This window comes from Drosophila teissieri, chromosome 3R, assembly GCF_016746235.2.
Source record: "Drosophila teissieri strain GT53w chromosome 3R, Prin_Dtei_1.1, whole genome shotgun sequence".
Lineage (NCBI taxonomy): Eukaryota > Metazoa > Arthropoda > Insecta > Diptera > Drosophilidae > Drosophila > Drosophila teissieri.
Genome location: NC_053032.1, coordinates 32,057,839 through 32,085,473, shown reverse-complemented (window position 1 = coordinate 32,085,473; position 27,635 = coordinate 32,057,839). Strand labels below are relative to the sequence as shown.

At 36.3% G+C, this 27,635-nt stretch overlaps 3 protein-coding genes across 3 annotated transcripts; 2 read left to right on the top strand and 1 right to left on the bottom strand.

Moving 5' to 3' along the window:
* Positions 1 to 5,673: 5,673 nt before the first annotated feature.
* Positions 5,674 to 18,511, top strand: LOC122622313 (205 kDa microtubule-associated protein). Its single transcript, XM_043800688.1, has 2 exons — positions 5,674 to 7,766; positions 15,268 to 18,511. Exons 1-2 carry the CDS (start codon positions 6,111 to 6,113, stop codon positions 17,080 to 17,082), a joined length of 3,471 nt encoding a protein of 1,156 aa, XP_043656623.1. The 5' UTR covers positions 5,674 to 6,110; the 3' UTR covers positions 17,083 to 18,511.
* Positions 18,512 to 19,757: 1,246 nt separating this feature from the next.
* On the bottom strand, positions 19,758 to 22,139 carry LOC122622314 (DNA-binding protein modulo). The gene is made up of 4 exons (XM_043800689.1): positions 21,790 to 22,139; positions 21,187 to 21,490; positions 20,398 to 21,123; positions 19,758 to 20,321 (listed from the first exon to the last, which is right to left on the bottom strand). Exons 1-4 carry the CDS (start codon positions 22,033 to 22,035, stop codon positions 19,975 to 19,977), a joined length of 1,623 nt encoding a protein of 540 aa, XP_043656624.1. The 5' UTR covers positions 22,036 to 22,139; the 3' UTR covers positions 19,758 to 19,974.
* A 675-nt stretch (positions 22,140 to 22,814) lies between these two features.
* Positions 22,815 to 26,436, top strand: LOC122621002 (beta-arrestin-1). Its single transcript, XM_043798715.1, has 2 exons — positions 22,815 to 23,568; positions 25,031 to 26,436. Exons 1-2 carry the CDS (start codon positions 22,998 to 23,000, stop codon positions 25,873 to 25,875), a joined length of 1,416 nt encoding a protein of 471 aa, XP_043654650.1. The 5' UTR covers positions 22,815 to 22,997; the 3' UTR covers positions 25,876 to 26,436.
* The last annotated feature ends 1,199 nt before the right edge of the window (positions 26,437 to 27,635 follow it).

Genomic DNA, 27,635 nt, shown 5'->3' with positions numbered 1-27,635 from the left:
CTAAAACGGGCTATAAATTTATAGCCAAGTTCGGTTGTTTTTTAAGGGTTTGCATCATTGACTAAATTGGAAACACTAATTAGTTGTAATTTGCACACCAAACGATTGCGAGTTGTTTTGTAGTTTTTTGCCCAAAGAATGACTGTTTTTCCGCAGAAATTGTAAAAGAAGACAATAAAATAATTGTAGCCCATTTTAAACATGTAAACAAAATCTAATCAATTACAAAAATTATTATGCTTTATAAGGGGTACAAATTAAATAAATGCTTTACATTTAATTTGTATTCGTGTTTTTATTTTATTTAGAACGGTATCATAATTAAAAAAAAATAAGCTTTTGTTAGCAATTTATAAATATTAAAATCAATTTTTTTTTACTGAAAATATGATAGTGCGTCTTTCTTGTTTACGGAAATTATTTAGATTTTATTTACATGTTAAACCAGGTTTACACTTCATTTATTATTGTATACGATCACAAGAAATGTAGTTCTTCCAATTAAAATACAAAAGACAATGAAGTTGAATAGCTAAAAGGTAACTGCGCCAGCACTCGCAGCCGCGCTGTGGACGGCACCAGAGAATTTGGCGCAACGTTAAATGAAGCAGCACAAAATATCCGCGCAAAACGAGTCTCGAATATATGTTAACTTCCTCTCATTCTCTCTCTTATATTACAATCAATCACAAGAGAGATAGTCTTTCCAAATAAAACACAAACGGCAATTATGCTGAAAAGCTGAAAGGTATCAGCGCAGCAATCGCAGCCGCGCTGTCGACGGCAGCAGAGAATTCGGCGCAACGATAAAGGCTGCACCACAAAATGGCCATGCAAAAAGAGTATTGAATATATAATAACTTCCTCTCATTCTCTCTTTTATATTATAGCAAACTATAATGAGAAAACACGAAAGAGAGAAAAACACATTTAAAATGCCTCTCATTTTCTCTTCTGTATTATGGGCGTATGCGAGAGGAAGTTGCTTAAATATTGTTCTCTCTACAATTTAGGCAACTCAGCATGGCGGTGAAGAAAAGAGATGAAAATATATTCAAACTGCTGCTCATTTTCTGCTCTTTTTAATTTGCAAAATATTCTAGGAACTATTTTGCGGATATTTAAATTGCCGCTCATTTGCTTTTCCGTATAATTACGACACTGTGGTTTTACCTGGAATTTTATGTGAACAGGAAGCATATCAAAATAACGTACTATTTTGTGCTGATTAAAAGCAACACTAACAATTCCTATCATACTGTTAAAATTTTAAAAACCTAATATTTAAGCCAATGTTTTTTTTTTGCGAAATATTTTGCTATTCTAATTGCCGATCATTTTTTTTATATTTCAGCCATTTTTTGAGCATATTTAATTTAACCATAAACGGTCATGGATGTCATTTTGCTATTTAGTTTTTCTTTTCCTGCTCCCAAAACGAATTATATTTCACAAGAAAATTATAGAAGGGCAACAAAATAGTTTTAGACTACTTTAAAAACTTCAATCACAAGATAGATAGTCTTTTCAAATAAAACACAAACGGCAATTTGGCTGAAAAGCTGAAAGGTATCAGCGCAGCAATCGCAGCCGCGCTGTCGACGGCAGCAAAGAATTTGGCGCAACGTTAAATGAAGCAGCACAAAATATCCGCGCAAAACGAGTCTCGAATATATGATAACTTCCTCTCATTCTCTCTCTTATATTACAATCAATCACAAGAGAGATAGTCTTTCCAAATAAAACACAAACGGGCAATTATGCTGAAAAGCTGAAAGGTATCAGCGCAGCAATCGCAGCCGCGCTGTCGACGGCAGCAGAGAATTCGGCGCAACGATGAAGGCTGCACCACAAAATGGCCATGCAAAAAATGTATTGAATATATAATAACTTCCTCTCATTCTCTCTTTTATATTATAGCAAACTATAATGAGAAAACACGAAAGAGAGAAAAACACATTTAAAATGCCTCTCATTTTCTCTTCTGTATTATGGGCGTATGCGAGAGGAAGTTGCTTAAATATTGTTCTCTCTACAATTTAGGCAACTCAGCATGGCGGTGAAGAAAAGAGATGAAAATATATTCAAACTGCTGCTCATGTTCTGCTCTTTTTATTTTGCAAAATATTCTAGGAACTATTTTGCGGATATTTAAATTGCCGCTCATTTGCTTTTCCGTATAATTACGACACTGTGGTTTTACCTGGAATTGTATGTGAACAGGAAGCATTTAAAAATAACGTACTATTTTGTGCTGATTAAAAGCAACACTAACAATTCCTATCATACTGTTAAAATTTTAAAAACCTAATATTTAAGCCAAGGTTTTTTTTTTGCGAAATATTTTGCTATTCTAATTGCCGATCATTTTTTTTATATTTCAGCCATTTTTTTAAGCATATTTAATTTAACCATAGATGGTCATGGATGTAATTTTGCTATTTAGTTTTTCTTTTCCTGCTCCCAAAACGAATTATATTTCACTAGAAAATTATAGAAGGGCAACAAAATAGTTTTAGACTACTTTAAAAACTTCAATCACAAGATAGATAGTCTTTTCAAATAAAACACAAACGGCAATTTGGCTGAAAAGCTGAAAGGTATCAGCGCAGCAATCGCAGCCGCGCTGTCGACGGCAGCAGAGAATTTGGCGCAACGTTAAATAAAGCAGCACAAAATATCCGCGCAAAACGAGTCTCGAATATATGATAACTTCCTCTCATTCTCTCTCTTATATTACAATCAATCACAAGAGAGATAGTCTTTCCAAATAAAACACAAACGGCAATTATGCTGAAAGGTATCAGCGCAGCAATCGCAGCCGCGCTGTCGACGGCAGCAGAGAATTCGGCGCAACGATAAAGGCTGCACCACAAAATGGCCATGCAAAAAGTGTATTGAATATATAATAACTTCCTCTCATTCTCTCTTTTATATTATAGCAAACTATAATGAGAAAACACGAAAGAGAGAAAAACACATTTAAAATGCCTCTCATTTTCTCTTCTGTATTATGGGCGTATGCGAGAGGAAGTTGCTTAAATATTGTTCTCTCTACAATTTAGGCAACTCAGCATGGCGGTGAAGAAAAGAGATGAAAATATATTCAAACTGCTGCTCATTTTCTGCTCTTTTTAATTTGCAAAATATTCTAGGAACTATTTTGCGGATATTTAAATTGCCGCTCATTTGCTTTTCCGTATAATTACGACACTGTGGTTTTACCTGGAATTTTATGTGAACAGGAAGCATATCAAAATAACGTACTATTTTGTGCTGATTAAAAGCAACACTAACAATTCCTATCATACTGTTAAAATTTTAAAAACCTAATATTTAAGCCAATGTTTTTTTTTTTGCGAAATATTTTGCTATTCTAATTGCCGATCATTTTTTTATATTTCAGCCATTTTTTGAGCATATTTAATTTAACCATAAATGGTCATGGATGTCATTTTGCTATTTAGTTTTTCTTTTCCTGCTCCCAAAACGAATTATATTTCACAAGAAAATTAGAGAAGGGCAAAAAATAGTTTTAGACTACTTTAAAAACTTAAATAAAAACTATTAAAACTGTACTATATAAACTAAACTAAATATGGGTTAGAAAATGTAATATTTTCATATTTTATTTATTTGTGGGAATTCATTTAATTTATAATAATGTTTTATATTTGGAAATGGGTTCTTTGGTAAGCTTTTATAGATACTAAAATAAAATTATTAATTGCGAAAATATGAAACTAGCTATTTCTTGTTTATTAAATGATTTAGGTTTTATTTACATGGCAAAAATGCTTTACATTTCTTGTATTATTTTATGCAATCAAAAGGAGGAAACTTTTTTTAATATACAACACAATCGGAAATAAGTTGACAAGCCGTAAGTTGAAAGTGCCACTGCCGACGACATCTGAGAATTCGAGGAAATGCTGAATGTTGCAATCCGAATAAGCCGCGTACATTAAAGTTTTAATATATAATGGCTTTAGTTTTTATTGTGAAAATATGAAAATAGCTATTTCTTGTTTATGAAATGATTTTGGTTTTATTTACATGTCATAAACGTTTTACAAATCATTTGTTATTTTATGCAATCAAAAGAAAGAAACTTTTCCGATATTCAACACAAACGGAAATAAGTTGACAGTGCCGCTGTCGACGACATCTGAGAATTCGGGGAAATGCTGAGTGTTGCAGCCCGAAAAAGTCGCGCAAAAAGAAGTCTCAATATACAATGGCTGCAAACAGAAAAATGCGATGTACGAAAGAGAGAGATATATCTTTCAATAGCCTCTCATATTTAATTTATTGGGAGCGTAAGTGCTCGCATATTCCCTCTTATATTTCGGCAATTCAAAAAGAGATGCTCGAAAGAGCACGAGATATGTTTAAATTGCCCTTACTTTTCTTTTCCATAGCAAAATTTCAATAAATTAGAAATTTCAAATAAACAATGATATGGAAAATAAATTCTCGAATAATTTATTAATACATTTTACAATAAATCTTCACAATATTTGATATCGGAAAATTTTTGAGATTAAACGGTTTTGTTTGTTTTTGTTTTATAACCATGTTATCAATTAAAATGCAATAAAGATTTCTAGATATTAAAACAAAAAGTAAGAACTAAAAAGTATATGACTTCAACTTATCTTTGTTTAATCATTAAACAACATTCCGAAATTGGTTGTCACCAAAATACATACAACACAGACGCTTCGATTTATATGCATTATTATTATATTACATCGAAAGAACAGAGAACTGAACGCACACACTTTAATTCCAGCAAGGAATCGAAAAACTTTAGAAAACAGTTCATCGAGATTAGGTATAAATCGCGAACACAAATTTTTAACAAGATATATATATCTTACATATCTTGCGCTTGCACTTTTTCCGAAAATAACTAAGAGCTGACCGCGCACACCCCCATTTTTATTCAAGAACCGAAAAACCGCAGAAAGCAGATCATCTGTATAAAGTTTTACTTCACAAGGAGGCGACAACGATCTTTGTCGTGCCTCTCTCTCTTTGCAGCTGACTTTTTAAGGTTTCAATAAACATCACATTTATAGCAGGTGCCCAAAAGTTGGTTATGGCAGAGCAAATTACCGAACACGCAAATATATAAACGCAACCCTTTTTTTTACATAGCAGTTCGTTTGAGCATCCGAAAACAAATCGCATTGGTAAAATAAATAAAATTGTGGGTGTGAGTCTCAACTTAAGAATAGAGAATGTAAATAAAATACAAAATAGTTTTTGTAAAAGATATTTGTCAATGCGCATTTATACGGCGATTGCTTTTTTTATAGAAAGATCAGTTGCAAACACACAATTAGCTTGAAGAGCAATGGCGTGGGTATAATTGATTTACAGTACATATATACGCCGATTGCCTTTTCTATAGAAAGAACAGCTGCAAAACCACAGTTCGCGGAAGAGCAAAAGAGTAAAAATACTGAGGACAGTCTGTTCGACCAAAAATATTGGTCGTTGGTATTAATTAAGCTATCGATATCGATAGAATTATCGAATGACCGAAAATACTAAGGACAGACCGTTCCATTAACATACCGATATCTTAGATATACTGGAAACCTAACATTCAGTATTTTTACAAACGATCTGCTGTCGGTATTTCAGCAGAACCCAGGTACGTGCATACTTCGTTTTTTCGTCAGGGTGGGTGTGCGCAAAAATCGGTCGGCAAGCAATTCAAAAGTTAGAGCAATCGGAGCGAACCAAAAACGAGAAGAACTTACTAAACTGTGAAAGAAAAATAAAAAGGCTAACCTACTCGGCGAGCTGTATTTATTTCGACAAGTATTTGAGTATTTGGAGTGCAAGCCAAGGCGAAGGAAGTGGAAGGACAAGCAACGAAATCGTGCTCTTATCCGTTCCTGTACTGTGTCTCTCTTTCGCTGCGAGAGTGAGTGTGTTGGTGTGAGTGTAGAAATTTGCAAGAACAGCAACGCCAATAAACGAGGAATCGAGAAAAAAACGCAGTGGCGCGTGAATCACGAGCAATCTGAATCATCTCCCTACAGCAATACCTGTTTCTGTTGGCGAATACTTTATTGCAAATAAATCCCAAAAAGATGGAGCACCACGAGGACAACGCGCAATTGGACAACTACTTGCAGAACCGGCTGGCCGAATGTTTGCAAATTTCCGGAGGTGCCGGCGAGCATAATCCTCATGTTGGAGACGCCACTGGGGAGAACTGCTCCGCTCCTGTCATCGCGGCCTCAAAGTCGGAAGAAGTCGATGCGGAAGAAGACGAGGAGTGGAAGTACATACACGAGGTGCAGCAGAGTGAAAAGCTTCAACAGGAAATGCTTTCCCTGGCAAAGGAGACCGGCAATGGTTTTGGGCCCGGACTGGACCCTGAGAATCACGTCCTCGGAAACGGAGCTGCCGCTGCCTTCCATCTGGCTTACGAAGAGGACGTGGAAGTGATCAAGAACGATGGCGACTTCTCCACAAATTCTAACACCACTACTTCAACGGACGAGGTGGTAGCCCAGGAGATCCAGAAGCCAGACCAGTTGGTGGAGGAGCGTGAACAGCAGCAGTTAGAACCGCAAGAAGTTCACGAGGATCTCCGTCAGGAAGACGAGGATGAGCACAGCTCCGTGGCCACTACTTATGGAACCAGCAGTCTTAGTGAGAACAATTCCTCACCTTTAAATCAGGAGGAGGTCTTAATTGCGGCCCAACCAGTTGGTGAAGAGCTGTTAGTGGGCTTCGACAACAAGGAGAACTGCGATTTTGTTAAAGAACTGGAGGAAAACCACTCCCAACTAAATCCCAATGCTGTGGCCTTTGTGCCTTGCTTTGGGTCACAGCCGTCATCTCCCCTTCCTGCTGCTGAAGATCCCCTGCCCCGCCAATTTCTACCGGGGGGAGCCCTTGACGATCTGGTGGCGGAAAGTCCGCGCAAAGAATTCGCCAGGATCAACATGGATGCTATTGCCGTGCCCGATGAGCGGGAATTTGACATTGAAGCGGATATGCGACCCCACGAACTAGAGCAGGAATCTGACATTTTTGGAGCAGGAAACCTGGATATGCAGTTGCTGAATGGTTTAGGAACCGCTGAGCCAGCAGCTTTAAGGGATGTTCTGGATCATGGTCCAGAAACAAGTGTCGATATGGACTTGCCACTAGATCAGGTGGCTGACGGCGCCGACATCATGAAACAATCAATTTATGCCGAGCACAACGCCTCCATTGAAGATATTCTAAATTCCGTGCAACCTTTGCCCATTCAGACAGGAGACGACAAGGAACTAATTCATGTGGAGGAGAAAGAAAGTGTTTCAAAGTCGCCTTCTACAGAGGAGCTCCAGTTTCACTCCGATTTTCCAAACAATCAGGACTCGCAAACATTGTTCAATAACATTCAGCGAGATCCAATGCAAGCTTCATTTTACTTAGAACATACCTCGATTAAGGCGCAAGAGGACCACCAGGAGCTAAAGCAGCTTCCCGCAGAGTGCTCTGATATTTTTGCCGACCAGAGTTTGTTACTAGACACCAGTGCACCGCAGTTTAGCTCTGAAGCAGACTCGCCTGTGGCGAAATTGGAGCTGGAATCCCAGCAAGCTGGCATTGTAGACATTACGCCTTCGCCCCTTTCCTCCACTGCGGAGAAACATCTGGTTGAAGACACCAAGGAGTTAGTTGCGGAGTGTACGTTGGATACGGAATCCCATCTCTTTGAGGTTATTTCATCCGAAACTCCTCCACAGGTAAGCTAATAAACCGGAGAAAGGTGGCAAGAGCTATTATTAATGCAAACTTCACTTGAAGTCACAAGTTTCTGAGATTAATCATTAAATTTGTTGGTATACTCTTTTGTCGTTGAGTTTCGCATGTGCATGTGCCGCTACCCCGCCAGTGCATATTATACATTCTCAAAATCTTCTCTTTTCGCTCTTTCAGAATCTTTTAAGTGATTCTAGGACTGACCTTTTTAAAATAAAATATTTATTATATTTTAAATAAGTAGTATTTTAAACTTCTAATGCGCAGTTTGAGTTTTAAAGTTTAAAATAACTTCCAGCACAATAAAACAAATAACGTTAAATATGTCTTAAAGTTTAATATAGCCATTTTTAATTTTTATAATATAATTAGAAAATAGTAATATACATACTTAGTATGTTTGTATATATTATATATGTCTTTTTCTGATGAGTTCTGTATTGTTTAAATTTAATTCTAATTTATTTATTATTGAGATGTACTCTTTTTACTTTTCCATTTTGTCCTGGGGTGCGTCATTTGGCTCGCTCTCGTTGCTCTGTCGACATTGCTGTTTCCTACGCTCTCCCTTTGTTTGTTGCATTTGGGTGGGGTTGCTTTTTGTTGTTGGACGAGGGGTACTCAATTTTTACAACCAACAGGACACACAAGCGATTTCCATTGACAGGAATAGGGTGTTGGGTTTGGTAAGGACGAGTTTTGTGCTTATTTGGTGTTCTGTCGTTTGATTTTAAATAATTAAATATGTGATCTATTTAGGTTTAGACAACTAAAACCGTTGGATTGGAAATTTATTTAAATTTGTAAATAGGTTTTTTCTATCTGTATACTAACTTTATTGAAAAGTAAAAAAGTTTCCAGTGACTAATTACCTGAAATTCTTATTGTAATGTATGGTTTTAGCTCGATTTTAAGATTTTTATGAGCTGAGTTCGAATGAAACTTTGCTCTCTCCACAGCTCTCTTTTCGTCTGCAATCTGCACAGCTACTAGTACCAACAATAAAAAGCTAATGGCGTTGCCAGCGACTGCAAGAACTGGCAGTCTTTTCGCTTCGTTGCGAGTCCCAATTCAAACTTTAATGCATATGTATGTACATTTGATCACACACAGACACGCTTTCATAATTAGAACCGCAATATAAGGTGCATTTACTAACAGAGATGCACAAAAATACAGTAAGTTTTAAAAGATGGTGTTGTAAGCAGTAGCAAAATAGAGGATAGAGACATCTTTGAATTTTTTTAATTCGGTCAGTACATATACATATGCATGTGCATACGGTTTTCGCGTGCATGCACATAAACATATGTATGTATGAAACGTACTTACATCGCTGTTTGCTTTTGTTTATTGCCTTTACTTATTCCATTGACTGTATACTACATTTTTATTTAAAGTATTCAACTGGTAAAATAAAGCGATTCTGATCCTATCAAGTAGTTATATTCGTAACTGGGAGTAGTGCCCAAATTGAGTGAGCTATATCTGTCCATTCGTATGAATGTCGGGATCTCAGGAAATATAAATGCTAGAAAATTAGATTAGACATGCAGATTCCAAAGACGTAGATCCAGCGAAAGTTTGTTTTCGTATGTTGTCACCGCCCAAAACTCGCACGCCCACACTTCGCACTCCCTCGAGCTGATTATCTGGTATCTGATCGTCGAGGAAATCGAATTTTGCATTCTCTCTTGTTTAAATAATGATAGCTGTACAAGTATTTTAAATAGGCATTTATTACAATTTGATTCGATGCACTAATCAAAGTTGTTTTTTAAATCGCACCTTATCAAAGACAACCTTGACTTTAATCAATCGATTGAAAACATTATAGGAAAACATGTCAAATGCGCAAATATGTTCACGCGCCTAAGTAATGACTCACTTTTCGCGTATGCGAGTTCCACTCAAAAACTGCAGGAGAAATCTATAGGTAAAAAGTTAGCTTTTTTAATTCTGCAGTTATTTAAAAAATTTCCATGATATTTTTCTGAATCTTTTTTGAGTAACTTAAGTGTATACAATTTTCATAATTTAAATGATTATAAGGTAAGATGGTAGAAGAAAATATGCTGCATTTATGGCAAACAGTATTTATTTAACACTTAAGTACACACAGTTGCAGCGAATGTAAGTCGAGGGAATTTATTTGTAATGCAATATTTAAAATCATTAAAACATCTTTTAGTGAACTTCCTATAAAAACTGTTTAATAACAGTTTAGTTAGATGATCACAGTTGCACATTGCATTTCCTTAGATTCATAGCTTGGCTATGTCCTCTTCTCCCCTGGTCTGTTTATATTTAAAAATGCAAAAATCCTCTGCCAAGTCTCAGTTCGCGTCACGTCATATTAAGTGTTTTGCCCCTGCAACGCATGGGAAAATTAATTCTGAGATCAGTAGTGGAAGCTGGGAGCCAACTTATGGCATATGTTGCGTCAGGTTCTAGCATATGAATATAGTTAATTCGTAGCTGGAGGTAGTGTGTGTGGAGTGCATTGGCACAATGCTTTAGGGATCTTTAATCGAAAAGCCGATATGTTGTGTGATTTTAGTTAAAAGGCACTGTATTTTTGTTGATCAGCAATACTTATTTGCATAATCCTAGCTTTGCTCCTTGACTTTTAAAAGAGAGTTTTATAATTTCGTTACATAATTTCAGTCAATAATTTCAGTCAAAAGTTTTGTACGCCAAATTTAAAAAAATTGCAAATATCTTGGAAATGTATGAAATATATGGTTGGTAGTTGTTAACCTACTTTCAAGTAGTGTACTTTTATTAAAAAATAATATTTTTTTTAAAATTGTTTTGATAGTTTGAATTTAAGTTAAAGGCCAAACTGAGTTCATATTTATACTTGTTGGGTTTTATTTGTAAAAGTTTAAAATCTATAGATACATTTGATTAAAATTTATTGAAATCTGAACTGTCAATGTACGGATGCTTAACCACCGAATTTGTGTTCCGATAAGTGTTCTAAATATCAGAATCACTGACTATTTTTGTTAAAGCTTGGGGCCAATGGAAAAGAATTAGAATAAGAGTGTTGCTGTTTCCCATTTATTTTCTACGGACTGCTTGCTATTTCTTTATCATTTTTTAGCTAATGTTCGTGTACTGGCCAACAAACTTTGCCAGGTGTTTTATTACCACTTGGGCCATTACCAATTTCTTCCGTGTGTGCAAAAAATTGTTGTCTGGTGGCTGTTCATTCTTTTCGTATCGCACATTTCACAGTATGAATTTGCTAGTTTGCCTTCAATTTTCCTTCCCCATTTTTTCTTTCATCGTGCAACTGTTTTTATTTTAATAGCTTAGCTTTGAGTATTTCGTTTTATAGTCAGAATTCAGGTCCGAGTAGGCCAAGAAAGCCAGTCAATTTCATGGCGCGGCTCCGTTCCAATGCTAGTAACCAAATGTAATGCGGTTGCTTTCTAAATTTATTTGTCTCTCTTTTTTTTTTGCAATTCCAAAAATTTATCTTTGGTTAATTTTTAAGCTTTCACATACAAAAAGGTTATGTGAAATAGTCGTTAAAGCTTTGGCTTTCGGAATTTTTATAAAAACTTGTATATTTAAAATTTGTTGTTTTTAGCAGTAAATGTGCCAGTTCTCAAAAATAAAAAAGTTTAAGTGCCATTCTGTGCGTAGAGTTTTAATTTTTTATCAATAGGTTAGTCCACTTTGACGGGCTGTTTGATCTCGGAAATCTCTGCTATGCTGGATAGTGTTAAGAATTCATATTCCAATTTTGTATTTATAATTAACTTTTTAATTTGTCTATACCTTTCAGTGCAGATACATTTTTTTAATTTGGAACAATTACTTTTAAAGCTGGTAAGGTAGCGCATGAAGTAGCACAGTCAAGTAACTATTTTTTGACAAATACTGGTCAATGCGACGTCTTAAGCTCAAATATAAGCTTAAAGTACTACTTATGCAGCAGGTTTTTGTTTTAAATACATGTTTTATTAAATTACATTGATCGGGGACGCCGGTACAAGAAGTGACGAAGCACGCCAGGAGAGTGCAAATGCGACTTCTATATATAAAAGAAAAAATTTAAAAAAGTTTGTTTTCCTGTTATAAATAGAAATGTTATGTTTTTACGTGAGATTTTCTTAATAGTAGAAGGCGCATATCTAATTAATACAATACAAAAAATAATAAAATATTCAAAGTGTATTTTTTTTTATGCTAGTAATAGGAATATCATTCTATATAACGCAGGTCACTTCTGACTCACAAAATGCATTTTCGGTGTCTTTTTTTGTTCCGATTTGTATACTTTTTTGCTAGTTTAAAAATAGGAATTACAAAGCCGGGAACACTCATCAGTAAGTTCGCACTAATAAATCCACGCACACAAACGCGTTCAATTCAAATGTGAAAAAGTCTATCTCGCTTTGTTGAGAAGTGTATATGAAATTATTTTTCTCTCTTTTGAGAAATGAGGCACTTGGAGAGAATCGAAATGGAAAGTTGTTGTCAAGTGCCACGACTATCAGATACCCATTCCTCACCTAAGTAAAACAAGAAGAGTAGCATCTATTAATGATAAAGTCGTCATTCATATATACGTCTTGTACTAAATAATAAAAAAATAGTTGCCTTAATTAACAAATTTTAAAATGTCACTGAAGATGCGTTTTCTGTTATTTTCAGAAAATATTACAAAATATACATGTTAAATAAACCACAACTTTAACACATTTTTAACTTCCGTTCTTAGGGGAGAAATGTCGCTGAAGATACTTTTTTTTTTCTTTTTAGTACTCTGTTCAGATGCTATATTTTTTATCAAAGTCTTGTTTTTCCACCTTTTTATCTATTAATTTTTTGTATCTATCACTCGATAAGATCAAATTCGTGTAGATATAGTAATCGCCTTCGCAAACTATCCTGGAGCGCTTCGTCACTACGTGGACTGCCGCCCACAGTGATTTTGTGCTTATGTGTAAGTAAAAACCCTGGATGTCGTTATTACATTCCCTTTTTAGGCACTATGGATGGCTATGTCTCACTCCCATTTGTGTCTTACTCAATACCCTTTTAGTTTTTTAACAATCCGATCGAATATTGAATACTAAAAAGAAGGGAAGGGTTACTCATATATATAGTAATAAACGCCGTATGTTGCACTTAATATTAGTGGTTGTTGGTTATTGCGCTGTATGCACCATAAACATTTTCTCTTTTCATTTTGCCTTTCCTAACATACCTAAAGAAGTTAACGAAAAATTAAGCCTTTTGTGTATTTCTTTTTATATTTTATTCATCAAACATATAAATTGGCATTGGTTTTGGTTGCTTACGCAAAATTGTTGATGTCATCGTTGCGTTCTCTTTGCAGCTTTTTGGCAAGCACAAATGCCATGCTCTTATACACTCATCCATGAGGTAGTGAGCAAGTAGTGTATGAGTTACTCATTGCCAGTTTTTCATTCTTCCGTTTCTTCAAGTACTAAAATGGGTATAAATTCTCACAAACTACTACACCATATGGTGATGTTGATCAAGAACATTATAGGGCCGGACAATATTTGTTTTTAATGGCGTTTAAAACTTTTAAGTAATGTTTTTATACAATTTTCAGGGCTATAATAAATGATTTACTAATGAGGGGGATTTTGTTAGGGTCATACATTTTTGAGAGAGTACCCAGCGCAGCAAAGCAACACAAATTTATCGGCCAGCTAAATTTCTATAAGCTGACACCGATGGGAACTAATATAAAATGTTCCAAACAATGATCGCTATTATTACAACTAATTGAGTGGAAGGCTTTCTTGTCCCACGTCTATGAAACATTTTAAAAAACACCTTACTTTTTCAAAAGTAACCATTTTGTAAATTTGGCGATGAGTCATGACAAATATCTAATATAATTGTGAACTAAGCTAAGAGAGCTTAGTCTGTCTAAGCCCCGTTTTGTATTTTATGCCTTTTGGTCTTGTTCGCTTCAGCTCACTTTTAACCCCATTACGCTTGAGCAACAGTCCAAGCCGAGAGTGGAGTGGTGGTCAAAATGAGGTTAACTGCAGAAGGAAAAGATTAATAAAAAATTAAAACGAAAAGCAGTACCTTCCTTATTTTTAATCATACGGTGCTCTAAATCACTATACATCCGATTTCGACAAAATGTCGATACAAGAATTTTAAATTCTTTTAAAATACACAAATTTCTTAGATACGGTTTTTTAAAATAGTTTATAAAAAATGTAGGTAAATAAGCGTATATATAATATATAAAAACCAGATACTGTTTTAAGTGTAGCAAAAGAAAGTCAGCCGCCCATTGAGCGAGTGAGCTAAAAGTGGAAAACAGCAACCGAGAGTTGGGAACGAGCCCCGTCCGATGGCAAATTGCCCCCGCTGGTGGCATTTACTGGTCAATGACATTTTAGAGTTTTAGAGCGCAATTCTTTTGGTGCTGAGATATAGTCTTCGCGTGATAGCGGAAAAGTTCCATTATCGCCCTTCCATTCATCACATTTCCCGACACCTGCGGTAGCGGAGTCCAAGGCTAACGCTATGTCACTACTCAAAGTTACATAGACCTTTCCCATTCGCATCTGTATGGTTTTCGTTAAATGTATTCCTGTTCGTTGTTGGTTTTTACCGGTCACTTTAGGCATGTAGTTTTTTCCGCTGTCAATTTGTAAATACTTTAAATCTTTGCATAACTTACAATAAAAAAATAAACTAGCTTCGACTTGCAATAATATAAACAAAAGTAATATAAAAGAAATGGTGTATCCAATAATAGTTTGTATGATTAAAAGCTACTAGACTTGAATATCTGTCAAGTCAATTAGCTGTGGCCGCATGTTGATCAAATTAAATCCAAAAATATATATTGTCCAGAAACTGGTGAATACAGAATCAAATAAAAACACCTTTTGATGAGGTAAAGTTTTGATTTCAACATTGGAGACATTACATTAACATTACATTACATTACTTTCAAAATTAAAAGCTCGCTGAAGTCATAATAATTTACATTCTTTAAAAATAAATGTGTGCGTGCCAAAACTCTAAAGTGCTTTAACTTCAGCGGAGAATAATATCGTGTGTTGGATGCATGAAAAGGCAGGCTGGCAGACACTCTCTTTTAAGTTTTGCAATTATGCTTTCTCTTTTGTGAGAAATTTGCAATCAAAGCAAGCAGAAATTTTCTAGCATCGTATCTTTTTTAACGGGTGAAAACACCACTTATACATTTTTAAAATAAATATTTATTTTTATTCAAGCCCATAAAAATTATTATAGTTTAGTTTTTTCATTACATATATAACAGTAGTTATGTACTCTTAACTGTGATTTGTGTGTAATTTATGTTATGTTATGTTGATGATTTTTGTTATGTTAAATAGCTACATAAAGAGGAAGCACCAAAGAAGTTTTATTTTTAAGCGTTGATAATCTTTCTCCTATACTAGTAAACATTCACGTCACTCACTTTGCTGTATTTTTCAGAACGACGAGGAGTACGCTGCTCTTAAATCAGTTTCCGGTGGTAAACCTCAAAACATTGATGAAATATCACCTGCACCGCAAGGTATTAATCCGTTTGCCCAGCCTTTCACGCCCGCGCATCTGAAAATTCAGCAGGAGGATTTAGGAGGTATGCCTATAACTGCTTCCGAGGACTTCGCTATATGTGATAAAGATACGAGTAAGTCTACAAAGAGAGTAGAGGACCAAAGTGAGGAACCAGTCATCGCAAAGGAGGAACTGCAAGACGCTGTTGGAGATTTCGTTGCCCAGGATGGTAATCTTGGCACTGAAAAGAACTTCGTTGCTGAAGACTGTGTACCCGAAAATATGCAGGCTTCATATTCGGAAGAGCGACTACCTATTGCTGTTTCAGAGGAGATACCACTTTTATCTGCTTTAAATGAGAAACTGTTGTCTGGTACTCCAGATGAGCAATTGCTGCCTTCTGCCTCGGAAAAGGAATTGCTCTCTGCTGATGCAGAGGAGCAATTGTCAACTGCTGCCGATGGGCCGATAATTGCTCAGTTAGATGAAAATGTTATCTCAAGTAATAGGCCTTTGGAAGATATTTTAGAAGTAGAAAAAAATATTGAAGCTGCGAAAACATTGTCCAAAGTAACTTCTGTTGCTACTGTAGCTGGAGGTGCTGTTCCTGGTGCTACCAAACCCCATTCAGCGACCAAAGCTGGATCTACAGCAGCTAGTGCTAAACCGAAAACAGCAGCCTTGGTAATGAAGAAGACTACACCGAGCACTACTTCTGTTTCCGGGGCAAACAAGTCAGCCGCTCCACGTCCAAGTACCGCCCGCCTTGGAACCAAAACTACAAGTATAGATACGAAAACTGTGACTACATCTTCAGGAACTGGAAACCCTCGAAAATCACTGAGCAGCATTGCCGCATCTACAGTAAAACCACCGACCAAGTTAAGCAGTACAAGACCAGCTACAGCTCCAGTAAGCAAGGTAACATTAGGGGCCAAAACCATAACCAACAAGCCGACAGCAATTGGAACTACATCTGCTAATGCAACCAGGACAACACTTCGTAAACCAGCTACAAGTGGAACCGGAACTGGAGCCTCCTTAACTGCTCGACGACCAGTAACAAATGCTACAGGATCTGCTCCTAGCAGCGCTGCTTCAACAAAAATTCGCCCTGTGGCCACAATGACAGCCCCAGTCAAGCCTAAAGTTTCGTCACCACGTAGCACCATTTCTACCACCACCACTGTACGAAAGGTGCCTAGCACATGTGCTCCTTCCCTTTCTACTCGTAGCCCTACCAAGCAGCAAGCCAATGGATTAGGCAAAAATACCAGCTCTACCACCACTTCCACTACTACCGCAACTATCACAAAATCTTTCACAGCTCGCCCAGCTCCTAAGTTTACGCATTCTGCTAGCTCCATCAATAACAATGGGAGTACAACACGACGATTACAGGTTCCTGGAAGCTCTACTACTACGACCACGTCGTCTCTCAGGAAGTCATCACCATCAAAGGCAGCACCAGGCAAAGTCTCATCAAAGCCACTGACACCGAGTTCCAAAGATGGCGCCACTAAATCATCGCCGGCTGTATTAAAAGCTCGGAAGCCTACTTTTAATGGCAAGGAAGGGGTAGCACCATCCCCCAAAAGTACTCTAACCACTAATGGTCAAAGCAATGCGGAAGAAGTTGTCAAGCTTAACGGAAACGGACTTCCGGAAGAGGACAAGATTATTGAGAAGCAACCGTTTCATGACCAAGATGTCCTTGCCCAAAATGAAGTGTCTCTTTTGGACTTTTAATGTACATCCTAAATTCCAGATCACACAGCTAAAATTACTTTATTAATGCTGAAAACATATTAAGGAAAAGTGTTTAAAACGAACAGAAGAAAATTTAGAAGACTTAAACAGAAAAACGAGTAATACAATAGCATCCTGGTAACCAAATTAGGAATTTCTGCTTATTGTACTTATTTATAAACGATTGCACTCTTGATTTCTTGCTACATATTATTATATTATTTTACTTAAAACAATATTGAACTATTTTAAATGAACACGGAGTGAACGAATATTTGTGCTATTTTGTAACGAAAACGAAAGCAAAGTGTCACCAAGTGCTGCGTTATTTAAAGATTTTATATTTACGTTTGAAATGTTTTCAATATATTTTTTGCTCACGTTCTTTATTGTATTCAATTGCGTCAACTCTTATAAAAAAAAAATATTTAAAATTGTCCTTTATCGATAATAATTTTTGTATTAAATTTGAGACACATACTAAAAATAATAAAACAAAAAAAACATTGTGTAGCAAGAACTAAAAAAGAGGGAAAATGCAAGTTAAACTATCGCCTTTTAGTCGGCATCCTAAAAAGAAAATACCGAAATCCAAAACGAATTAAAGCTAATCCAACGAAAACCAAGGTTATTTGACCAGCGAAACTAGTAGACTGCTATCTACAAAAAAAATGACGTGCATATATTGTACTTCCCAGCACATATAATTTTATTATTTAAAACAACTGAAAACACCTTACTTTTCGATTGGATTAAAAATATAATAATGTGGAAATCGAGCAGCACTATAAACATGTTCAGTACAGAAATTAAACGAGAATAAGCTCTTACCCAGTGTAATCTCATAATTTCAAAAACAGTTTTAAAACGTTATCCATTTCACATTTTATTACTTTTTGCTTCTAATTATTGTGACTCAGTTAAAAGTGTATTATTATATTTAATTTGTTGATTATGCCACATGGATCAGAAAACTGAATGTATCCCCAGCACCCCTATACGCTCTCTATTAAGCATTGGCCAAAATGATGTGCATACATTGTACTTCCCAGCACCTGTCATTTTCTGATTTAACACTACCGAAAACCTCTTACATTTCTATTGGGTTAAAAATATAATAATGTGGAAATCGAGCAGCACTATAAACATGTTCAGTACCGAAATTCAACGAGAATAAGTTCTTACCCAGTGTAATCTCATAATTTAAAAAACAGTTTTAAAAAGTTTTCCATTTCACATTTTATTTTGTTTTGCTTCTAATTTTTGTGACTCAGTTAAAAGTGTATTATTATTTATAATTTGTTGATAATGGCACATGGATCAGAAAATTGAATGTATCCCCAGCACCCCTACACGCTCTCTATTTATATATGTGTTTAATACAAAACTACAATAATATATAAATTAACAAGAAAAACTTTTAAAAATATTCTTTTCAGTTGTTTTATTTTTGTGAATATTTTAGACTTTGTGTAGGCATTATTTTATTAACTATGTGAAAGATACGTCACCAACTCTATTTTATTGTACGAGAAGCCAATTTTGCCTGCTTTTGTGAAAGTAAATCTCAAAATGAATAATATTAGAAACTATGTTGCTAGGATTTTAAATTTGCCTATATATAAATAAATGAATTATAAATCAGGGTAACACGAACGCTAAGAGAGCACCTACCAATATAAGTTGTCAAGTTTAAAAAGTCAGTTGGTTTGCATTATAGTTTTCCAGAAATCCCGCACAGTGCCCTTCACTTTATTTTGCCTTACTAGTGATTTTCTACCTAAGCTATATTACGATAATTATATTATATTTCTTATAAAACTAGGTCAAAAGCAACATGAGATAGAGACTTACATAAAACAAACAAAAACGTAGCAGTAAGCCACTGAAAGAAAACGTCTCTAGCACAGTTTTTGTAACTTGAGCGAGTTATATTATTCGATTATAAACAGTGATTAGGGGATTCCTTATCGACAGAGACCTTTTCTTTTAGGTTGGCTTAACGTACTATTCGTTGCATTCAATCTTGTGACAATTTTTTATATACATATTTACATATAAAAAGCATTAACAAAATTTTAGAACCAAACATTACTGAAATTTAAAGTACTAATCTAAATGACATTTACAAAAAAAAAAAAATTCAAAAGCACATACATATGTTAGACAGCAGAATCAGATTTCTGAGCATGAACAAGAAAACATACATATAAAATACTACAAAAATGTATTACTAATAAATTAATTATACAAAGTAACTTTATACATTTCTATACTTTTTTAAGAATAGCGCAACCGTATATTGGGCAGCCATCCGAAAGAGCTAGGAACCTGTATACGATGAGTTGCTATAAGAGTGCCGTAGCGAGATAATAAAATTGCATATCGAGTTGCTGTGGTTATCGAGTAAATAACCGTGTGCCAAGGGTAAAACATGAAAGACGCGTCGATACGGGAACTGACCCTACAAATACCCCCTCGTGGTGCCGACCAAATTATAAATGCACAAGCCGGTTCGAGCCACAAATTTTCTGAGATAGGGATTGATTGCAAAATATAATGCAGAAAAAACGTAATATACTGAAGAGCTCACCTATTAGAAATACATTTAAATAGTAAATCTTTCTTTATGAATAATTAACTAGTTACCCAAAACTAAGAGGTTGAATACAAACTTTTTTCCGGGGTTGAATTATTTTTATTTAGTTTCATGACCGATGTTTATAAAAATCGACATCTGTTTAAAATACGGATAGCATTTCTCCGGTAAAATTTAGAGAACAATCTCTTATCATCTAAATCCATTACATCAAGCTGTATGGAATTACAGGGCTGTGGCCGTATATATGGTACTGCGCAACTTAAAACTAATTCTGGTAAGTTTTCCAAGTTCTAAAACCTGGCCCTTTTATTAAACGAATTGCTACCATTCTCGTGTGCCGGGCGCTTATTAAATGGTTTTTTGCCAAAGTTGGGCTTGAAGTCCTTTTGAAATTTACGCGGGCTGCGGGCTTGGGCAGTAGCAAGTAAGCGTTGTTGTCTTAAAACTTTTTGCTTCAGCAGAGAGGATGGCTCGATAAAAATGGGGCTGTTCTTTAAAATGGTTTCATTAGCCAAGAAAGATTTGCAGAAACCGTCAACTTCTTTGAACTTTATTAACGCTTTTTTGCCCAGAAGTGCGATGCTTTCAATTTCGCCGCTCTCGTTAAACAGTTTTTCCAGGTCGTCTTTAGTGACATCTGCAACGAAATTAATTTTACATGTGTTTTTGTCATTCTACAAATAATTAATAATTTAAAAAAAAGGGTAACCCACCTGCAGTCAAGTTCGTAACAAGAATGGACCTCCCCCCGATGTCGTATCGGTGAACCTTCCACTCAACATTATTAACGGTCTTTCCATCGAGTTGAGCTAAAGCCTTTGTAGCCGCATCTGACTCCTTGAACGTGACAAATGCTAAAACTATTTTGCTGCACAAAACGTCAATTTCTTCAACATCACCAAATTTTTTCAATATCTTTGCTAAAGCGTCGTAGCTGTAAGACTCGTGTCTGCCCACATTTGAGATAACCAAGGTATTCTCACTGGTCCTTGTAATCGGTTTTTGCGTCAACCGGGAAACAGTTATAAAGCGAGAAAACAGCTCAGTGCTGTTCAGTTTAAGAACCTTCGGTACGTCATCGATCGACACCAAACGTACATAAGCTTTGGGACTAGAGCGTTTAGCAGTAATAGACACAAACTCCACGGGAGCTACCTTTTCAAAATAGGTCTTTAAGTCATCCTGGGTAATATTGTTTCCAAACAGGCCAACTACCACCGTGCGTTCGTTGCCCTCTTCCTTATTTATCGGCTGGGACACAGACAAAACATTGTCTCCAAGGGTTAAAGCTTTAGGCTTGGCCTGCAAAGCAGCTTCTACTGCAGCTGGCGTATTAAAGGCAATTAGAACTGTAATGCCATTGATTTTTTTAAAACGCTGTAGAGCGGTAATTGTTCCAAACTTCGCAAATAATGCGACCAAGTCCTTGTGGGCATACTCTGTGTGTAAAATATAAAGTTAATATATAATTCCAAATTTAAATAATAAACCAGTTACTTTACCGCTTGGTAGGTTTGTGACAAAAAGTATCTGGTTCTGTGGCGTTCCCGGGGGAATTCTGTTGGTTTGTACTTTTGGAATTCCGCTATTTTCCTCCGACACTTCAGAGTTGGCATTTTTCGATTTCTTCGAAACTGGTTTCTCTACAGGCGCTTCATCATCGTCTGAGTTTTCTACCTCATCCGCGCCTTCGCTTTTGGAAACCTCACCAGGCTCCAACTCATCATCATCATCTTCCTCTTCGTCACTATCGTCCTCTTCATCTTCCTCAGCCTCGTCCTCAATTAAATCCGCTGCCTCTCCGGTCTGAAAAGTAACCATAAGCTCATAACCATTGATCTCAAGACAATCATGAATGTTTTAGGCCGATATAATATAAACCAATCCGGTATTGAGCAGAGGGTCGTGGTTCCTTCCACTCGCCTCATAAAATTATAAATCTTTACAACCACGTGGTATAAAGGAAAAACAGATTTTTCTCCATATATATATATATATATATATATATATTTATATATAACATAACAAATACGAAAGTTCGTAGATATGTTATGTTAAATGAAATTAGTTATCCATACAGCAGACCACGTTTTTATATAGCTTACCTCAAAGTCGCTGTCGTCCTGGGCCTGTTCGTCACTTTGCTCCTCAACATCAGACTCGTCCTCTTCACTGGACTGCGGCACTTCCTTTACAGGCAGTTTTTTGGATTTTTTGGAAGGCGATTTGGCGACTACTGTCTCCTTCTCTTCCTGTACCTTAATGGACTTCGTTACACGTTTGGCCAAAGGTTTTTCCACTCCATTCGTTGCCTTTTTGCCCTTGGCGGTTACGGCTTTCTTTTGGGCCATTTTAACAGTTTTTTGAAGTTTTCTGGTCAAATTTAAGAAAGTTAAGTTCAGATCGACCAACGCGTGGTTTCGTTCAATGAAATGCACGTGGAAAAGAGGAAAAGAACAGTGTGACCCTTGTGCTTATCGGTAAGAAAGTTTATTAGCATTAATATTCTGGTCACTTCGATCTTATTTTTATAGCCGTATTCCACTACCATATAGTTTATAATCCGTTTAATGCTAGTGTATGAAAGTAAACATACGAACACCTTAAACAAAAAAGAAATAATAAAGAGAAATACTTAAATTAGTCTATATTTTATTTTTTTGTAAAGTTAAGTTAAGATATGATTTTTATTTAAAATTTTTAAGACAAAAGATAATATAGTTGGTTTCCTTAAATATTGAATTTTGGTCACCTACGAAACATCTGTTTTTTAGAAAATGAAGGAATTTATAGTATTCTGGATTATTAAAAGTCACAGTTATAAAAATATTTCACTAAGAAGTAATGACAACTCTAAAGTTAACTATTATCGCAGTGCGAAACTGTTAGCTCAAACAAAAGTGATTTTAATGTCATTGAAAGAAAAATTATTATAAGTCAATTAGTATGGGCCATGGTACATTTAGGTAAAAGAAACTAGTGCCAAAAATCCAAAATAATTAATTATTGTTTGGCACGATATTTAAGAAGACCGAAACATATCGGTTAGCTTGGACTAAATTTAAATAATAAATACCAGAAATGTACATTTGATGATAGTATTTAATATTACTTGGTATTTTTAAATTGTCTGTCGAGCAGTGCTGGTAAATGGCGGAACAAGTATACACATAAAAAATTAAATTGCAGCACAGCACCCGCAACGCACACATATATTTATTTAACGGAGTTCTCAAAAAACAAGGAGCGGTGTGTGCGAAAAGCAATTAAGCAGAAACACCAGCGGAATTAGTAGCACAACCGTCAAATAACGATGAACGGGGGTGGTGGAGGATGTGGAGGAGCAAATGGGAGCAATGGCTCCAGCACCAATGTGACAGCTGCCGGGAGCACTGCAGGCGGAAGCGCAGGCGACGAGACTGGTGGAGATGCCAGCTCCAGACGCCAGGCGACACGGGTGTTTAAAAAGAGCTCCTCCAACGGCAAAATAACGGTTTACCTTGGTAAACGGGACTTCGTCGACCATGTCACGCACGTGGATCCCATTGATGGCGTTGTGTTCATTGATCCAGAGTACGTAAAGGACCGAAAGGTTTTTGGCCAGGTGCTTGCCGCCTTTCGTTACGGACGCGAAGACCTGGATGTTTTGGGATTGACATTCCGTAAGGACCTGTATCTGGCGCATGAGCAGATCTATCCGCCCATGCAGCTGGACCGTCCGATGACCCGGCTTCAGGAGAGGTTGATTAAAAAGCTGGGACCGAACGCCCATCCGTTTTATTTTGAGGTTCCGCCCTATTGCCCAGCCTCCGTGTCCTTGCAGCCGGCTCCTGGAGATGTGGGAAAGTCTTGCGGAGTGGACTACGAGCTAAAGGCCTTTGTGGGTGAGTCTTTGTGGGTCCCATCTTGTGGGTGTGTCCATGTACGGCGGTCAGGCAAAGTCAAAATCATTGATGAGCGATTGCAGCAGTTGCTACAGACAAGTCTACTTAGCTTATATTTGTTCGAACAGAGTATGACATACTGCGTTTAATATATGTTGCAATATATTAAAACTTTTCCTGAATACTACCTTTTCCTTAAGAGCAGTAAAATTGTGGTTGCTATTAATGTTTTTAATAACAATAAAATAAATTAATAAGAATAAGCTTTTTTTAAAAGATAGACTGTAAATTTCTTATATGTGTGGATTTGTGCAATTTAGCACGCGTATCACGCGGTCGGGAACACAGGGTTAACCAATCCAACTACGTCGGGGTGATGACGCAGCGTCCACCTAATTGAAATACGACACTTCTAATTGGAATTTGACTCGACCGAAATTGCATCGCAGTTAATGTTGTTGTTCGCCTTAACCAGACGCCGCAGTTGGGGCGGTCTGACGTTTTGTGTGCCAACATGCAAGATCTGAAATAGTTTCTGAATGCTTATTGTAGGTCCATTTGCTCTACTTATTTTACACTTATGACTTGTTATTTAATAAAAAAATTAGTTGTGAAAAAGTTATGCTTGATCAGCAGAAAAGTTTTTAGTTTCGTGCATAGTTTTCCATACATATTTGAGTTCGCACGCGGATCTCCACTCGCATACTATTGCTTGCCCGTGATCCCTCTTTATACGCCCACTTCTTAAATAAATATTATTATCTATTGCCTTATTTTGTTTACACATTTTTGTGGTTTATTTTGGAATTTTATTGTAATTTAACAACCAGCAGTTTGCGTACTGGTATAAACAGATTTAAAAAATGTTCTTGTTCTTTTGCCGGTCTAAGAGTTAAGCCAGGAACTTAATATTTCCTTAGTCTGTATCTACTTTAGTTCCATATTCAATTAAAAGAAAAAAAAACCATGTGAGAATTTGTACAGTTGGCATACAAGATTTCGCAGTGCTTCTCTGCTTCCCGTCATGACGATTGAGTCAGCATTTTTATATACTTGGCGTCTGTTGAATTGTGTATCTAATGTGCCTAGCGTTTATGTTTTTGGGATAACCCATTATTCATATACATATGTATGTATATGTGTGTTTTTAACGCAATGCGATTTATGATTAATTAGATGGAAAGCGATTTTATTTGAAAACATCCGAATATTTATTGAAGACGTCTATAAATGTATGTACATATGTATGTGTACATGTGCATTCTTAAATGCCACTCCTTTTTGCTGGTGGCGTGATGAATATTCTTGTAATCCAATCCATGATAGACTCAACATCAATGACAAATATTTCTAACGAATCAGACTACTGACACACCCCAGCTATAATATGGATACAAACGTCATGGGGTTTCTTTAACAATCATACATTGATGTCATTATTCATAATGTTTATCCTTAATAGGTGAGAACGTGGAGGACAAGCCCCACAAGCGGAACTCGGTGCGTCTGACTATTCGCAAAGTCATGTACGCGCCCTCCAAAGTCGGTGAGCAGCCATCAATCGAAGTAAGCAAGGAGTTTATGATGAAGCCAAACAAGATCCATTTGGAAGCTACTTTGGACAAGGAGCTATACCACCATGGCGAAAAAATATCGGTTAACGTTCATGTGGCCAACAACTCAAATCGGACGGTAAAAAAGATTAAGGTATGTGTCCGGCAGTTTGCGGATATTTGCCTCTTTTCGACGGCGCAATATAAATCTGTTGTGGCCGAAATCGAGTCAGAAGACGGATGTCAAGTGGCTCCGGGATTTACTCTGTCGAAGGTATTTGAGTTGTGCCCACTGTTGGCAAATAATAAGGATAAATGGGGCCTTGCTTTGGACGGGCAGCTTAAGCATGAAGACACCAACTTGGCGTCTAGCACACTCATTACCAATCCTGCCCAGCGAGAGAGTCTTGGTATTATGGTGCACTACAAGGTGAAGGTGAAGTTGCTGATTAGCTCGCCCCTGCTAAATGGTGACCTTGTGGCTGAGCTGCCATTCACACTAATGCACCCCAAGCCCGAGGAGGAAGAGCATCCGCTGTTGGGGGAGCGATCGCCACGTGCTAGTTTAGCAGGCGGGGGTCTGCCGTTAGTGAGCATGAGTGATGTTGGAGAAAATGAATCGGCGACTGGCGGGCAGGATGTGCCAACCACAACAAATCTCATCCAGCTGGACGACGACGAGGCACAAGATGACGACATAATTTTTGAGGACTTTGCCCGCCTGCGCTTAAAAGGCGCTGAAACAGAGGCCTAGATAAAAAGGAAAAGAACGAACTATTAATTGATATGAAGAAAATACTACCATAATTTTCGGCATTTGTATAATATAAAAAACTATGAAAAAAATTGCACACCCGTTAAATGTAAAGTTTTATACCAATAGCCATGGTCAACGGTTGGATGTAAGCTATTTTATATGTGTAGGCAATATGTTCTAGTATCTATAGGGCTTAAGCTGAAAGTGTACGAATTTTTAATGTGAAATTGTTTCACCAATCAACAAAGAAAATCTACACAAAATGCACGTGCATAAGTTAACTATATTTCGGCCACACTTGTAAAAGTTGAAAGAATGCACAAAATCCACAAATTTGTATTCGATATGTAAATGTTGTATAATATTATTTCTTATTAAAAGCCGAATCCCATGATAAAAACGCGAAAACAAAAATTCATTTACAAAAAGAATTCTAATAATGTTTACGCCTTTCCTCTTTTGGGACACAGTTATTGCCTTGCAATACATTGATAATTTTAATGCAACTAATGAGGTTTTTGTTATGAAATAAAATGGTTGATAGATTTTAACGGAAAACTTTGCACACTCTATATAACATTTACGCCAAAGTTTATAGAGTAAATTACTAAAGATGTTTCTAGCTTCCTTATTTAGAATTAAAACAATTGGTTTTATGATGGCTCGAGGGATGCTTGTTGTATTAATATTCTTTCAATATTTAAAAACTGCTTTGTTTACAAAATGTATTCCTTGAATAATAATATTATAAATATCCAGACCTCGAAAACGCAAAAAATCAATAGTTTGGAATTTATTTAATTAAAGCCATGCATAGAAAAAAAAACTATTCTTACAAATATAGTTTTGTAAATTTAACTTTAGCACAGAATTAATATGCCCGTTACTCGAAGAGTAGAAGGGTGTACTAGATTCATTGAAAACTTTTTAATGGTAGAAGAATTCCGACCATGTAAGGTATACAAATTATTAGTCAAGTTCCCTAGCCGAGTCAATCTGGCCATGTCCGTCAGTCCGTATGGACGCTGTGATATTGGGAACTATAAAAGCTAGAAAGTTAGGCATGCAGTTTCTAGAGACGTAGACGCAGCCCTTGTTTGTTTCAGAAGATTGCCGCGACTACTCTGTAAAATTTCTTTCTAGCTACACCACTAGCTCGGTAACGGGAAATTGATACTCTACGAAATCAACTATAACGTTCTCTCTTGTAATTGAAAGTGAAATGGTTTCCTAGGCACACTTAGTCACTTATTATTTTCTCAACCAAACTTTAGAGCAATTTAAACTAAAACCGTAATTTACTAAAAGGGGATTTGTGTTAAAGATTCCAGATCTTTGCTAATGAAACCGCTTTTGGCAAAAGTCTACACGATGCGAACGTTGACAGGCTGAAATAGCTAACATAATGATTTTGTTAACACTTTTGGGAAATACCTTTCGTGTAGGACATCATTACTTAGAACACCAATTTCTTTCTTAACTTAACAATGTTCGAATCGAAATTTGCCAACGAAAAATGCTACACGAGTAATTCGTAAAACTATTTTAGAGATAAAATTTCAAAACGTGATCAGAACATTTCCAAATGTAAGTCAAACAAGAGATGACGAAATATGATTTCTTTCATAAAAGTAAAAATACAAATAGGGGTTAAATTAGGGGTTAAATTCCGAACTTAAGCTGAAATTAAATTTTATTGCTCTAGGACGCCCCAAGCAACACAAATCATTGAAACAATGTTGATATGGTCAAAATGT